This window comes from Rhododendron vialii, chromosome 13a (genome assembly GCF_030253575.1).
Source record: "Rhododendron vialii isolate Sample 1 chromosome 13a, ASM3025357v1".
In the NCBI taxonomy this organism is placed as follows: Eukaryota; Viridiplantae; Streptophyta; class Magnoliopsida; order Ericales; family Ericaceae; genus Rhododendron; species Rhododendron vialii.
Genome location: NC_080569.1, coordinates 25,311,307 through 25,326,752, shown reverse-complemented (window position 1 = coordinate 25,326,752; position 15,446 = coordinate 25,311,307). Strand labels below are relative to the sequence as shown.

The following is a 15,446-nucleotide window of genomic DNA, read 5'->3' as shown; positions in this document are numbered from 1 at the left end:
TCCATTCGGGATGAACTCCTTTCCATACCTCATCCTTCCATACCCCTTCATATTTTTAATTTTTCGTTCATCTATTGGGTCCAAAACTATGATTAGAATCATTCACCTCGCAGAAAACGTAAAGAATTATAAGTCGAAACTGATCAGGATGAGTGGATATCGATAGATTCGTGAACACGTTACAAATAGTTATGCAGAATGAATGGTAAATACATTCCAGAGTTTAACCGTACATTTTACAAACCCAAATGTAACTTATTCATTTACCAATCGATATCCGATTGTACATATATTATGTAGACTTATAGTTCCAAGTATGTTTTACGAGATGAATGGTTCGGATGGTAGTTTTCGACCCGAGATACGGTAAAAAAATTGAGAGTACAGAGGGGTATGGAAAGGAGGTGATCCCCTCCAATCAACCCCCCCCCCCCCCCCCCCCCCCTACGCGTTCAAAAACTAGCGGCTCCCCTCAACCTTCACCGCCACGTGTCGGCAAATGAACCACCCCACTGACGCCGTTGAAACTACCGACACCGCCAACCGACTTGGACCGACCACTTCGGACACGTCACAGCGAAACCACCACCCGCGTTGTTTCCTCGCATCGGATCCCGCCACGTGTACCCCCTCAAACGGCTATTTTTTTTCCCTCCTCCCCTAAGTATAAGATAGACACGGACAGTGCCCCGTAGATATTTGCTTCGGAAATTTCGAGTCCTTTCCCGTAAATAAACGAAACTTCGCACTTTACCTAGATTTCCTTGAATTTCAAATATATAAAACCAAGATCCTCATCCTTTTTCCTGGTGTAGAGATAAACAGGAGTCTAGAAGAGAACTACAACTTGACTTTCTCCAATCGAAGCCTCCATAGTTGCAAAAAAAAGGGCGGTTGTTTCCTTTGTTTCCTTCCTCAGACCATCCGTTATTCCAATTACCCATTACTCCAAAGCCTCAATTTAGGGTTTCTCTCACACCAGGTTACCCTCTCTCTCTCTCTCTCTCTCTCTCTCTCTCTCTCTCTCTATATATATATATATATATATATATATATAAATCTGATTGTATATAAACCGTGATTTGTTTATTTGCTTTGGTATCTGCTGTGGGTTATTAGATAGATAGATTCATTTCCAATTGCTATTTGGGTTTGGGGGTTGATTTCCTAGTGAACTTTTGCTGTTGTGTTCACTCTGATTAGGCTTACATTTTCCCTATTGCTATATGATTTTAGTTTCAGATTGAATTTTTTTTGTGTTGGGTCCATTCTGATTGTTGTTTGGCTTGTGAAAAAAATCAGATCTTGTTACGAATTGTCGTGGAAAATCAGTTTAGTTTGTTGAAGAAGATGGCGTTGGGAAAGAGATGTGGGTCGAACGCGAAGACCGCAAGTGAAGGGTTAGGGTTAGGGTTCGGGTGTGTTCGGTACACTCGGTCGATGAGTGGCAAAAGAGTGGCTATTTCCAGCAACATGGAGGTTGATTCCACGGTTACGTCACCGCCATTGAAGAGGCAATGTAGTATGGAAATGGTGGTTCCAAGTTGTGAAAAGTCTCTGCTTGAATCCTTGCCTCAAGATATTCTGGTAAGTACCATATAACTGAATTCACTACCCTAGGTGGTAGATAAAGAAATGTGAATAGGGAGCTAGGTTTTTGACAAAGCAGTTCTGTTGAAATTGATTTTGGGGGTTTTCTGTTTTGCAGATTAGGGTTTTGTGTGGTGTTGGCCACGATGATTTAAAGCAGCTTTTCCACGTGTCGAAGCAAATCAGAGAAGCAGTAAGTTTCTACTCTTATGAGAATTGAAATCGCTGTGGTTTAAGGAATCTAGCTTCTTCTGGTGATTATTGATTGTTTTGTTTATATCTTGGGGTGATAACTGATTGAGGATTTTTGTTTGGTGAATTAACAGACTGTAATAGCAAAGCAGTGGCATTTTGCCTACAGCACGCCTAAAAAGATTTCAGCTTTCCGGAATCCAATCGATTTGGGTGATTTTGAAGAGGCCAAGACCCCAAATGCTCCTAAACAGTGTCGGTCCCACCGGAACCGATTGAGCGGGAAGAAGCTGGCCGACATCTCAGTGGCCTTGTTTGCTTCACCAGCAGAAGATCCGTGGCCGAGGAGAGACTTGTTTGCCCAAATGGAAGCCGAAACATGAGTTTTCTTGTTTTAAGTTATTGAGGGGTTTCTGTACATAGGCATTGTTGTTGTTGTAGCAGTAGCAGTAGCAGTTGGTTTGGTGGAGTTGAGGGTTGAGATCTAATGGGCAGATCTCTTCTGGTTTTGGTTTGGTGTACATGTTCGTTACACTTCTTACACTGGAAGCCATATTCTTCAACTCCTTTCATTGAAGATGGGTTTGGCTTGTTCTTTTTTTGTATCTGGTTTGTACATTTTAGGGTTTGCTGGAGGGCTATGGAATGATGTCCCTCCACTTCCAAAGATAGGGTGTACAAATGAGTCTGCATACTATATGATGTTATTTTGATCCAACTAAATAAATATATGCTTTTTTTCGTCGCAAATTCATCCTCTCTGTCATTTCAGCTGCTTATTTCAAGTCTACTTCTTTGCTTAATTTCAGAGTTTCCCTTTACGGCTGTATCCAAATATATTGAGCTCAAATCTTCTGTATCCAAATATCCTGATACAATAGTCAAAAATACATTTGGATGCAGGATATGATTCTTCATCTCAAATCTTCTGTATCCAAATATATTGAGCTCTCAAATCTTCTGTATCCAAATATCCTGTGATCCAATAGTCGAAAAATACATTTGGATACAGGATATGATTCTTCACCTCAGATGGATAAGCAGAAGTAATGGTGCCCATTGGCTTAAGTGAAAACTCGTTCTTTGGAGACGGGTTTGTGTTGGCGACAGTGCACAAGTACGCTGTGAAAGATGCGGACAGCTCGGGATTATTGACCATGGAGAACAATTTCCCCACGTTATGATTGTTTTTACAGCTTAGGAGAGCTGGCATTCCGTAGAAGATTGCTGGCAATTAGCGTTTACATGCAGAATTCAACAGTTCCACCTCTATTGTTAAACTGTTTTGTCCACGGGATTGAGGAATGTTGCAGATTCTGGTTGTCAATGGAAACCAACTTGATCTTAAATTAGTGTCTCGTCAATCTTTAAACGCGTCTTGAAACTACAAATTCGAGTCTGAATTCCGAGAGCGCATCCGAGCCGTCCATCAATTACACCCAAAAACTTCTCCCAGGGTTGTACCGAATTATGCAAGTGCAAATTGGCATTTACGTGCAGGTGATGGAGTTGGGGTTAATTCTGACTTTAGTATTTTTCTCAATGATCATCTGGATTGGAAATCCTTCCTTTTTACTGCTATGAGAGAAATCTTCATGTATTCCTCTCTTTCCTAGTATGAAAACTCAAGGGGTTATGTACGTCTCAACTAATCACGGGGGTTAATCGGGGGAAAGGTGAATTTAAAGCTAGGACAAAGTCTCATATAAACTAGGCACAAGAATTGGCAACGCTACGAACTTGAACCCGAGAAATGATCAAACCCTTAAGTCACATGCCTTGACTATCAAGCGAATCCATTGAGATTCCTCTCTTCCCTAATATATGCTTGTTCAATCAGGCAAAAGCCAACTTGAAAACTGAGTTGCGGCTGAAGTTCTAGATCATACCAGCCATAGATCATTCCAATGCAGGGGAGCACCAAGTTTTATGAAAACTTCTTAACAAAAGGAAAGATTAAGATATACCCCAAAAATGGAAAGATTAAGTAATTAAGTCTCCATCCACAACTCCATTCAACTGGTTCTCTTCTATAGTGAATTTGCCATGACAACATAGCCATAAACTAAAGGCGCATTTTGATATGTTGTACTCCTATCTAGAATTAGCTTCCCTTTACAGAGAAAAACTTATTGTAGAAGAGAGCTAGGCTAATGCTATGGAGTGCAAAGGACACAATGAAACCGCATAACTACACTTGTACTAGTAAAATTTTGTTCACCCTCCCTAAGAGAGGGTGAACAAAATCCTCTGCACTCGAAGAGATAGTGGGACCACTCCTAACCCAACCCAAGTAAGTTTTCCAAATTAAAATTCAAGCGAAAGTCATCGATTTGATCCTAGTACTCTGTAAATAAGTTTGTGTCTGAAGCTAGAACTTCTGTTAACTTCTCAAGGATTGTGCTTCGTCACCTGGAGATCTGTAACATCCTTGATCAAATACGACCCTAGGAATGGGGCCTACCCCAGGAAGACCAAAAAACTCTAGGCTGCAAAAGTCAAAGCAATGTACAAAGAACAACTTTCTAAAGTGATGTATACATTGTGGGTCCAGTGGATAAGCAAATGAAATGAATCCTAAAATTGTGAATATCTAACACAATTGATATATGCTGCCATTATAATTGTTCTTATAATATGTAGAAAACATCTCTTCTACCCACGGGAAATATATATTATATGCATTGTGGGCCTAGCGGATAAACACATGAAATGGATTCTATAATTGTGAAAATATTTCAATAGCTCGTGAGTTAGCATGCTTTCTAATGAAGCTAGGTGTTCGATTACAACTTTATAAGATAATATTGATTAGCAGTTTTCAGAGTGATTCTATTTTATTCTTGCGGTCAAATAGAGTGATTTTGTTGGTTTGAACTCGTAAAAGTTCTTTTTGTCCCTAATTTTCTTTTACACCCGCTTAAAGAGTTTATAGTTTAGTACCAAAATATATCCTCATATTCTATAAGCACTAAACCTAATATTTGAAACTCACCCACCAATTACCACCATTAACCGCCGCCCGAGTTCATGTCCGCTGGTGACCGCCACCATGCTAACATGATTCTCGCGGTCAAATAGAGTGATTATTTGCCGTTGCTTTTAGTGCCTGTCAAGTTGGAACTTGGAGATGAAACTTGGAAAAACACAGAGGCATTCCCATTGAAACGATATTAACGAACTACTGGAGTAAAATATTGATGCTTTTTAGGTTTTAGAATTGGCCCTAAAAACAAAAATAATTCTGGACTTATCAACCGTAAACAAAACTACTGCTCTCTTATGCTTTTGTTAGCGATTTTTTTTCCTCCATACGGATTTTGCATATGTTTGGTTTGCTTCTTCTCCTCGCTTGTCATAGTAATCAAAGATCATTGGTTACGATTTGATGCAGAATGGAAATGATTTATTATTTAAAAATAGATATTTAGTTTTATTATTTTGGGTATAAATTATTTTTGAATATTCCGCTTTGAGTGCCATTTGTTTTGTCAATTTTTCTTTTAATATTTAGTATTTTGAGATCAAATCTTTGATTTTGGTAACATTGAGTCAAATAGCGATTCACCGGGATTCAGCTTCCTGTTTTGCTGATTTCTTTTCGGTTTTAGATTTTTAGTTTAAAATAAGTTGTAGGGTCATATTAAAATAGAGTTGTTTTTTGAATTAAAGAAAAATTGAGAGTTTCTCATTATCATGTGTTCAAAGAGGGAGTACCTCTAGTTCATACATATTTGTGTTTATGTTTCAAAGAGAGAATCTTTAACATAAGCAAATTCGTGATCTCTTCTTGCAAATAGTTTCGTAAAAGGAGGCTGCGCTGCATCAGTTGGTATCAAAGCTCTCATTCCAATCCTGACTATGGCCGGAGGACGTGCTGGAGGTCGAGGTGGAAGAGGAGGTCATACAACTAGTGTTGATGAAGTCTATGAGCGAGGTGAGGTTGCTCGAGATGCTCGAATGGAGGAAAGGTTGCAGCAAGTCTTGGCAGCGATTGGGTTGCTTACCCAATGCATGGAGGCTTTTGAAGTTGCAAACCCACCTCGCCATCGTCCAGTTCAACCTTTGTTTTCGAAAGAGGAGAAGGTGTCGGATGATATTTCTATCACCAAACCTTTGGTTGATAATCATCAGATGAGGAGGAGTTGTTTTATGAATTAATAATGAAAATTTGAGAAGTTTTCTCTTAATTGTTTGTTCGTAGAGAGAGTATCTCTAGTTCAAACTTATTCGTGATTGTCCTTGTTGCGCGTCCTTTTATTTCAACACGCCTCCCTGCATCACGATTGGATCTTTCATAGCTAGGCACCGCACAAGATTTTATGACTTGTACTTTTGATTTGGTTGCTCTCGCTCGCTTGGGGGATTCGAGTTGTCGTTTAGAAATTTGTTACACGGGCTTTGTTGTTTACGAATGAACTTACATAGATGTTTAGCATGGTACCCATAGTGGATGATATTTGTTTGATAAAAAATGAACCCGTGAAAAAAAAAAAAAAACCCTTCTGACCGCACATGATGATCCATTTAGATTGATAGCATTGTACGTTTCATTGATTGGCTTGAGTTTTTAAATAAAAACGGTAAATACATTGAAATCTATAGAATTAATGTTTCGAATCATCAAATAACATTGCAATATTGGAGAATCTAAATTCAGGTTGATCTACACCTGGCGGAATCATCTTTCTGTAGTAGTATTATTTTTAGTGGCTTTGGGCATGACTCAACAGTCTCACAAGTCATACTTGTGTTGTGTAGAGATTATTGGGTGGCACAGGGCAGCGTCACCGGGCCCCGGAACACTAATCACTCAATTAACCACATGCATTGCTTTCGTAAAATGTTCCCGCTTGACCTAAAGTTGGGGTGTGAACACCAATTGACAAATGCCAACCTTCCACATGTTCTTTTAACAACAAAAAATGAGGACAATAGGATAAATTATTCTTTGCTCTCGAAGCATGACACATAGCACTCTGTATGTGTTGTGATTGGTAAATGCTACGAGACTCTTGACTAAGACACATAGCACTCTGTATGTGTTGTTATTGGTAAATAATGAAATAAAATAACATGTAGTGTGTCGTGATCGCTGTGAAATATTTGCTCCAAGATCACTAAGACCGTGTTCGCTTTGGGCCTCTTCACCTAATCTCTCTCGACGCACGATTTCTAATAAGTTTTTTTTTCCTCCAATTATTAATTTTATTTCTTTATTTATTTTTCTACACTCATTAGCTTAAAAACCTCCATCCAAATCCAAACGAGCCTAACCTCTCCGACAATGAAGCTATGAACTTTGAAAAATTATTCATTGCCCCAAGACACATGGTGCCTCAACCCATCTTTCTACAACACATTTGTGTGAATTCCATCACCTGATGTGTGGAGCCCACACAAATGTGTGCTGGAAAGAGGGGTTGGGGTACCAACTGTGTTCTCTTTGGGTCACCCAACCCTTTTTTTCTGTGCACAATTCCAAATAAATTTTCTTCTCAATTATTACTTTTATTTTTCTGTCTATATATCTCCACTTATTTTCCAAAAAATCTTTCTCAAAAACTCAAAAAAATAAGTCCGTGGACCTGAATAATCTCTTGTAAACGCAAGTGGAGAGGAGTGGAGTGCAGTTGGTGTCTCACTTTGTACTCCGATGCACATGGACAGGGTTCAATTTTCGTAAGCACACGTTCCTTCCTCCAAATTCTTAAGGATTAGTAGATTAAGGTTAACGAATGAAAAAAAAAACTCTCGCAAACTTTTGTTTCGTCGAATACACGTGTCAGTATCTCCGGCCCCAAGTCAACCAAAATCAAAAGCTGGACGGAAGATTCGTGACACACCACCACTTCACGTTTCACTCTCCTTCCTTCCCACCTCTTCGGGCCTTTGCTCTTTCTTCATTTTCCAATACTATTTCTGCCATTCTCCGCATCACGCCTCTCTCTCTCTCTCTCTGCTTTCTCTCTCCAAATTCACTACGTATGCAAGCACTCCTCCCCGAAACACATTCTTAGATCCAAGGCCTGAGAGGTTGAACTGAAGCAAAGATGCGAGGTTTGACTTTCTACGAGAGATTTTCTCGAACCTTCCACGACCATCCCTCTCTGGTTAAGCTGCTCGTTGTATTCACTGTCAGGTACTGGAAGATTAATTCCTCTGTTTTCTGTGCAATTGCAGCCCCTTCTGATTGCGCTGAGCTCATGATATGTCTATTTTTTTAATCTAGTTTTGTTGCTGAGAGTTAATTTTGGTTTTGATTTTCTCACAGCTTAATTAGACATCATTTTTTTCAGTTCATCTGTTTTGTGTTCGGTTTGTACTGATTTTGTTCCGTTTTGATGAGTTCGAAATCTGTGTTTGAACTGGACCGTAGCTGAGAGTGAGAGTTCGTTGGATTGAATTTTCTACAGCGTGATCAAACATTTATTGTTGTTAATTCCTTTATTCGCTATTCAAACTAATTGAAAAGTTGTATCCAGTTGAGTTCAGAATAGCGGGTGATCTGGATTGGTAGATCAGTTTCTTCACTTCTTGTGTATCTAGATTAAGGCAAATGATATACACCCTCCCTTTTGACCAGCCACATTCCATTGTTTGTCTTTTCCTGGGGCAAAAGTGTAAAATTAGAAATGTAGGATGGGCTTTACCAGGATTTATTTGGCCACGCGTAAGCTAGCTGAACACCTGAGTTATGGCAAAAAGAAATAAAATAAAAAATTTACATGCCTAAATTAATCACGTGCACAATTCCTAACACACGTTGGATTGAAGGGATTTCGGCTATTAACTACCCAAAAATGGATAACTTCTATATTTAAGATTTTGTTGCCATATAATGAGAGAGATGAGTAATGGAGTGAACTTTACCTTTGTTGGTGTTCATGAAAAAGGAGAAAAGTGGCTTGTTGGCTCCCTGTACCCCCTTCTGTCAGCCCAGGTTGGTGGGTATCTTTTCATCTGTGGAATTAGTTTTTTTGGCGATGGTTGTATCTTCTTTGCTAATCATACATCTATCAATCTCATACATCATTTTGATTTCAAATCACGAGTGAAGTTTCAATGGTAAGTGCTCTTTGCACAATTGTTCTCAATGTAATTACCATGATAGTGCTCTTTGAGCGATTTTTTTCCTTTTATCGACGTGTTCGGGCCAGCTAACGCGCATCTTGACTAATTCTAGGGCGATAAAGTTAACAACCGGGCAAACCTCCAGTGACCCCAAAGGAGTTGATAACATCTGGGAAGTTTCAAATATGAGATCTTAGGAGGTAGCAAACCCCCAAGTCCCAGATCTTAACCACTAGGCCAACCCCATGGGGTTGCTTTGAGCTATTCTTGTCGATGAAATTAGAATTTGCCGATGGCTAATGTTTCTAGAAATGAAATTAGAATGTTTGAACCTCTCAAATATCCGATGATTGAAATGAGTGATTTCCGGCTCCCGATTAACTTGATTGTTGTAGTACGTTAGATGGGACTCAGGCCTGGGCATCCTTGCCCCTCCAATAGATAGAAGAACCAAATATTGCTTCTAGAAGCACTACTAGAACAGTTAAAGAAGAGATTTGGAAGTAGAAACACAAAAGGAAAACACAGGCCAGGGTTATAATGAAAAGAAGAAGCAATTATTTAATTCGCTACATCAACCCACTTCCTAGTACCCATTCAGTTTCATTGTATCATGCTGTAATGGTAGATTAATTTATAGGGGGAGATAATCTTTGTAGCACAGCTAATGTTAGTGGAGCCATAGTCATATCAGGGCAAGACACAAACCAAACATTTTTCTCTCTATCTCTCTCCACTTATTACCCCTACTATTTTTCAAAAAACTTTTCAAAACACAAACCAAACACAGCATCTCCAATGGCTATTAATTACTGCTATGGGAAGTTGACGAGCTGTTCTGATAGCATTGTAACAAGTTTAATTGCACCTTAACAAAAGCCAATCTCGCACGTGTTTTATATTGAAATGAAGGAGATAGAAGTGGTTTTATCCATTGTATTTGTCATATTAGCATGGCAGTAACCTTGCGTTAAGAGTTTTTTTCCCCTGCCATTCTCTTTGAAGCTATGTCCATCTACACTTCTTATATTGAATATTTCCCCTTTCTTGCTACACGGATTTGGAGCTAAAGTATCTGCGTGGAGTCCCTTTCCCCTTCTGTTTGCTTCATTCTAAGAAGTAAATATCACCTGTTTTCCAGTTTTAGTCATCTAAATGATATCATTCTTTCTCAGCTTATAGCTTCTCATTCTTTCTCAACTTATAGCTACATTCAGAATAACATGGTGGGGACTATAGTAACTGTTGTGTTATCTCTTCTGGCTTGTTCCTTACCTAAACCTAACCCCTCAAATTTCCTGTTTTGGCAGTGGTGGTGGTCTTGTGGCCTCTGCGGAGGACAAATCCTATGATGGCATGAACATCGTGAATACACATGAAGCTAATAGCAAGAAGAAGAAGGTGGTGGTACTTGGAACTGGTTGGGCTGGAACAAGTTTCTTGAAGAACCTGAAAAATCCCACATATGATGTTCAGGTGCTATCACCTCGTAATTATTTTGCGTTTACCCCTTTATTACCGAGTGTTACATGTGGCACAGTGGAAGCTCGTAGCGTTGTTGAACCAATTCGCAGGATCCTTAGAAAGGTAAGGAGTTCTCGATCCAGGGTAATCAAATCCATTGCATTTTTACGGGAAGCATTTTAATCTTTCCAAGTTTTATAAGGTCTTGTTGTTTTGAATCCAACTGAAATCCTGTTTTCCAATGACCTCAACTACTATTGTCCCTTGTAATAGATATTATCAATATCAGGTCGTGTTCCATGGTGAAGTTAAACCTTGCCTAGATGTCATATGTCCTCTCACCTCTGGTCAGTGAAAGCATAAAGGTGTAAACTTATGACAGCAGACATGTACTTAGGTCAAATAATTTCTACATTATGATCAACAGTTCCATAGTCTCGTCAGATTCGTTACTAACTAATGATTCTTCTACTACTAGCAGAAACATCTGGATATTCACTATTGCGAAGCTGAATGTTTCAAGATTGACGCGCAAAATAAGAAGGTCTATTGCCGATCATCCCAAGATACCAACCTAAAAGGCGAAGAAGAATTTGTTGTGGACTATGATTATCTTGTCATAGCCGTAGGTGCATGCGTCAATACATTCAATACTCCTGGTGTTGAGGAGCATTGTCATTTTCTGAAGGTATGCTTTTGGAACTTTAATGATTGAAAATAGGATTTCGTACCTACCTATAACCCTATATGTTTTCTGAAGAATGGTGCTGGTATAAAAAAATAAAAAAATAAAGAAGTATTGTCTCTAATGGAATGGTGTTGTTTGGTATTTTTTTGGTCATTTGAACCTAGTCAATTGTATCCATTTTTGCTGACATTTCCTGGAAAATGTACTTTCATGCAGGAAGTTGAAGATGCTCAAAAGATCCGGAGGACTGTTATTGACTGCTTTGAAAGGGCCAGCTTACCTACCCTAAGCAATGAAGAGAGGAAGAAAATTCTTCAGTTTGTTATTGTTGGTGGTGGTCCAACTGGTGTTGAGTTTGCAGCAGAGCTTCATGATTTTGTAAATGAAGATATAGTGAAGTTATATCCTCAGGTGAAAGATTTAGTAAAAATAACACTCTTGGAGGCCGGAGGTCATCTTCTGAACATGTAAGGATGTATCTTGTCTGACAGTGTGTGATGTTTCTCTTGAACTTCTACTGAGATGGATGATCTCATTGACCTCACTTGTTAAATGATTCTACTATGATGCTGTCTGCTAGGAAATGAGAACTTCCTGGATAACAACATTTTGTTGTTTGTTTTTTTCTGGACGTATAAACACCCTATTCAAGGTCTTTGAGCCATCTTCACCTATAGGATATAGCTATCCGAAACCAGAAGATGGGGATTTACCTGTTGCTGGAATTTATAAAGGATGGCCTGCAAGATTATTTAAGGCAAATAATCTGCTAAAAGAGATCCTTGGTGTAATTTGATGCTTGCAAGTAGTACCCGAGCAGAACTGTAATTTGACATGTGGACTGCATCCGCAAAATGTGTTCCCCTTCTATCATAGTTAATACATTCCAGATGCGAATTTCGCTATTCCCTACTGATGTTTTTGAAAAAGGATGCAATTTTTTATATGTAGCATTGCCATTTCAAAAAAATAAATTCTCAAGCAGTGAAGCTCATGGTTTGCAGGTTTGACAAAAGAATTACAACTTTTGCAGAAGAAAAATTCAAAAGGGATGGTATTGATTTGAGGACTGGGTCAATGGTAGTGAAAGTATCTGATAAAGAAATCTCTACCAAAGCAAAAAGTGGAGAAATCTCTTCCATTCCATATGGAATGGTTGTCTGGTCAACTGGTAATGCGACTCGTCCAATCATACTGGACTTTATGAAGCAAACTGGTCAGGTATATTTATTTGCACTTAGTACCCATCTAATAGTCCAAGCTCTGTTTTAAGTTGTCAATGTCTCTCAGAATTTCCCTGTAAAAAATTCATTTCAGTAGCTTTGTTTTTACTATCTCTAAGGAGTCAGGAGTTGCCGATGAAAAAAGAAGATAGATTTGTATTACACTTACTAAGAGAACTTCAGTTTCTTGGAGCAGGCTAATAGACGTGTACTAGCAACTGATGAATGGCTTCGTGTTGAAGGATGTGATAATGTATATGCCATGGGAGATTGTGCGACGATTAATCAACGGAAAGTCATGGTATCTATTCTCTTTTCCTACATCATTTTGTTGGTAGTATATGTTTAGTTGTTGATCGACATCAGGAACCATTTTTGTTGAGTGTATAACTGGGATAGAGGTAGTTGGAGTTTCACTTGCAGAAGCACAGAATCAGCAAGAAACTGTAAACCATACCTTCTTTTGCGATTTATTCAATGCACCATCATTGCATTGTTGATGTCACTTAAAAATGAAGTAAAAAGAAGAAGAAGAAGTGCATAATTTGCAAGAAACGGCATGCATATTTTCTTTGTGATCAGTTTATGTTTGCATTGTTACTTTTCCTTCTATGGCCTTCTAACTATTTTATACAACTAATATTCCTGAAAGAAAATGAAGTGACATGTCCCGTGAAGATGGTAGTTCGATACCCTGAGGTCCTATGATTATGTGGCATCACACTGACGGTTATTGTGTTGCCGTTCAACCCTTTCTAATGCTACTATGACTCCTCAATCTGATCAAATGTGGTTGGGACCTACTATTTAGTCCGGTTGAGTGGAGTCCTTAGTACACTACTGAGGAAACCCGGGGAAGTTACCATAAACAGCACAAAGCATGCACAAGTGCATTTGTTTTAACGATGATGACAACCTAATCTGAGAATCTTTTTTAGCCGATGTCCATCCTTATGCACTCTGAAATATTGGGTGACTGAATAGAGTTCGTTACTATGTAGTATCAGGAGCAAGATGTAGTATCCTATCACACAAGTCGCATGTGATGTTGAAGGGGAATTTTCACTTCATTGCATATAAAAATAAATATATAGTAATGCAGGTTCAACAGAAAGTTGTCAAAGAGGGAATTGCTGATAGAATGATGCAAACTTGTAGTTTAGATTATATGCAGTTAAAGCCTGATATTTGTCATACATTTTGTGGAAGACTTCCATTTCTACTTATAAGTCTTTGCTAAGTATTATCACCATTGTTTTATTTTATTTTTCTATTTTTTGCAGGAAGATATTTCAGCAATATTTCGTAAAGCTGACAAGGACAACTCTGGAACACTGACAGTTAAAGAAGTCCAAGAAGTGATTTATGACATTTGCGAAAGATACCCTCAAGTCGAACTTTATTTGAAGAACAAGCAAATGAGCAGTATTGTAGATCTATTAAAGGAATCTAAAGAGGATGTCACAAAAGAATCCATCGAGTTGGATATTGAAGAACTCAAAAGAGCTCTCTCTGAGGTGGACTCCCAGATGAAAAATGTTCCGGCCACAGCCCAGGTTTTTGTCAACGGAATTATGTCAAGCTCAAGCTTTTATGGCTATCCTCAAGGACACATGTCCTTGAATGCTTCTAAATGCCTTGTTGATGGCATTTCAGGTTGCAGCTCAGCAAGGTGCCTATCTTGCTGATTGCTTTAATCGCATGGAGGAGTGTGAGAAAAATCCAGAAGGCCCTCTTCGTTTCAGGGGAGAAGGTCGCCATACTTTTCGTCCCTTCAGGTACGAGTTAAATTTCCATAACATACTCTCTCCAGCTCTACCAAACACACTATCATGGTCCCGTTCTGCTCTATCTTGAACGAAGGGCTGGGGTGCCCCCGGTGATGCTGAAGAAACTTAATTGGATGACACCCCTATACGGACCTGGTTGTAAAAGGCGGAATACCTCTCTTGTGACATTAACTTCCATGAAGTTCATGTTGCCTAGCCCCTATGAAACACCGAACTCCTTATTGAAGTGCCCAGCTAACTGTCGAACACATATCTCATACCCATACGGAAGTATTGAGACTTGAGAGTCCGACTCAAGTCTTTCATACATTTTGAAGAGTCCAACATAAGTGGCTATTAGCAAGGTTGAGTCTGCTCATAATAAAGCGAGGAGGGTGGATAATACATGACTCTCATCTTATTTGGTTATGATCAACAACACACTAAATTGGTGTCTTATTATTGTTCTGTTAATTCGTGTTCCTTTAGGTACAGGCATCTCGGACAATTTGCTCCGCTAGGAGGAGAGCAAACAGCTGCACAACTCCCAGGGGATTGGGTTTCAATTGGCCGTAGTAGCCAGTGGCTTTGGTATTCTGTGTATGCAAGGTAACACTTTCTTCTCTGCAACTGTATGGAAGTAATTTAAAGTATGTAACTATGTATAAGTAAATGATGTACTGGATTTTGATGATGTCTGTTTTTTTATATTCTCCCTTTTAACATACAGTAAGCAAGTCAGCTGGCGTACAAGGGCATTGGTGGTATTTGACTGGACCAAGCGTGTGGTTTTCGGGAGAGACTCGAGTCGCATTTAACAGCAGCTTCCGGACCCTGGATTTCCCTCGAAGGCTTCTGAATTTGAATATTCTGTGCTTGTATCTTTGTTTGTCTACACATATCACTCGAGTGTTTTTTACTTGAAATATATGAGCCTTCTGAATTTGAATATTCTGTGCTTGTATCTTTGTTTGTCTAACACATATCGCTTGAGTGTTTTTTACTTGAAATATATGAGCAATTTCCACGGCGGAAATGTTGTAGGACTACTGAGATGAGTTGGTCAATAATTCTGTCTGCTAAGTTTTCAGCAGTATATTGGGTGTAATGAAAATGATATAGGTTTTTTCTTGGTTTCTTGGTAAATGATAGGATTTGGAAGGATTTATGAAGGGAAAGTAATGTAAGGAATTACTAGTCGTTTTCTGTATAATGGAAAAGAATTTTGCACTTGTTTCCCCATAACTTGTGGTTTCCTCAGTCTTTCAATTTTCACAAGCAGCAGCTGAAATCACTGTTGGGTAAAGATTTGAAATAAGCAGGCCGGTCTTGGCCCCATTTTACTTGGTTGATGGCTAGGGCTTAGGGTGGCCTGGGCTCTTTTTGCAGAAATTAAAGCCCACCTTTGTGGGTTCGCCCGGAGTTGGATTTCATAATCGGAATAGT

The 15,446-nt window shown here is 39.0% G+C and overlaps 2 protein-coding genes across 4 annotated transcripts; both read left to right on the top strand.

Moving 5' to 3' along the window:
• The first annotated feature begins 694 nt into the window (after nt 1-694).
• Nucleotides 695-2,532, top strand: LOC131314162 (F-box protein At1g61340-like). Its single transcript, XM_058342651.1, has 4 exons — nt 695-982; nt 1,303-1,587; nt 1,709-1,783; nt 1,917-2,532. Exons 2-4 carry the CDS (start codon nt 1,351-1,353, stop codon nt 2,163-2,165), a joined length of 561 nt encoding a protein of 186 aa, XP_058198634.1. The 5' UTR covers nt 695-982; nt 1,303-1,350; the 3' UTR covers nt 2,166-2,532.
• A 5,080-nt stretch (nt 2,533-7,612) lies between these two features.
• LOC131313570 (external alternative NAD(P)H-ubiquinone oxidoreductase B2, mitochondrial-like) lies at nt 7,613-15,172 on the top strand. 3 transcript variants are annotated; one of them, XR_009196245.1, is made up of 11 exons: nt 7,613-7,924; nt 10,167-10,443; nt 10,799-11,008; nt 11,225-11,475; nt 12,013-12,229; nt 12,428-12,532; nt 13,515-13,787; nt 13,888-14,009; nt 14,490-14,609; nt 14,731-14,911; nt 14,995-15,172. XR_009196245.1 is itself a non-coding variant. In XM_058341947.1 (10 exons), exons 1-10 carry the CDS (start codon nt 7,836-7,838, stop codon nt 14,816-14,818), a joined length of 1,752 nt encoding a protein of 583 aa, XP_058197930.1. In that variant the 5' UTR covers nt 7,613-7,835; the 3' UTR covers nt 14,819-15,172. The 3 variants fall into 3 exon arrangements, 2 of the variants coding, with proteins under 2 accessions (XP_058197930.1, XP_058197931.1); XM_058341947.1 differs by having other exon boundaries at nt 14,731-15,172; XM_058341948.1 differs by having other exon boundaries at nt 7,615-7,924; nt 10,802-11,008; nt 14,731-15,172.
• The last annotated feature ends 274 nt before the right edge of the window (nt 15,173-15,446 follow it).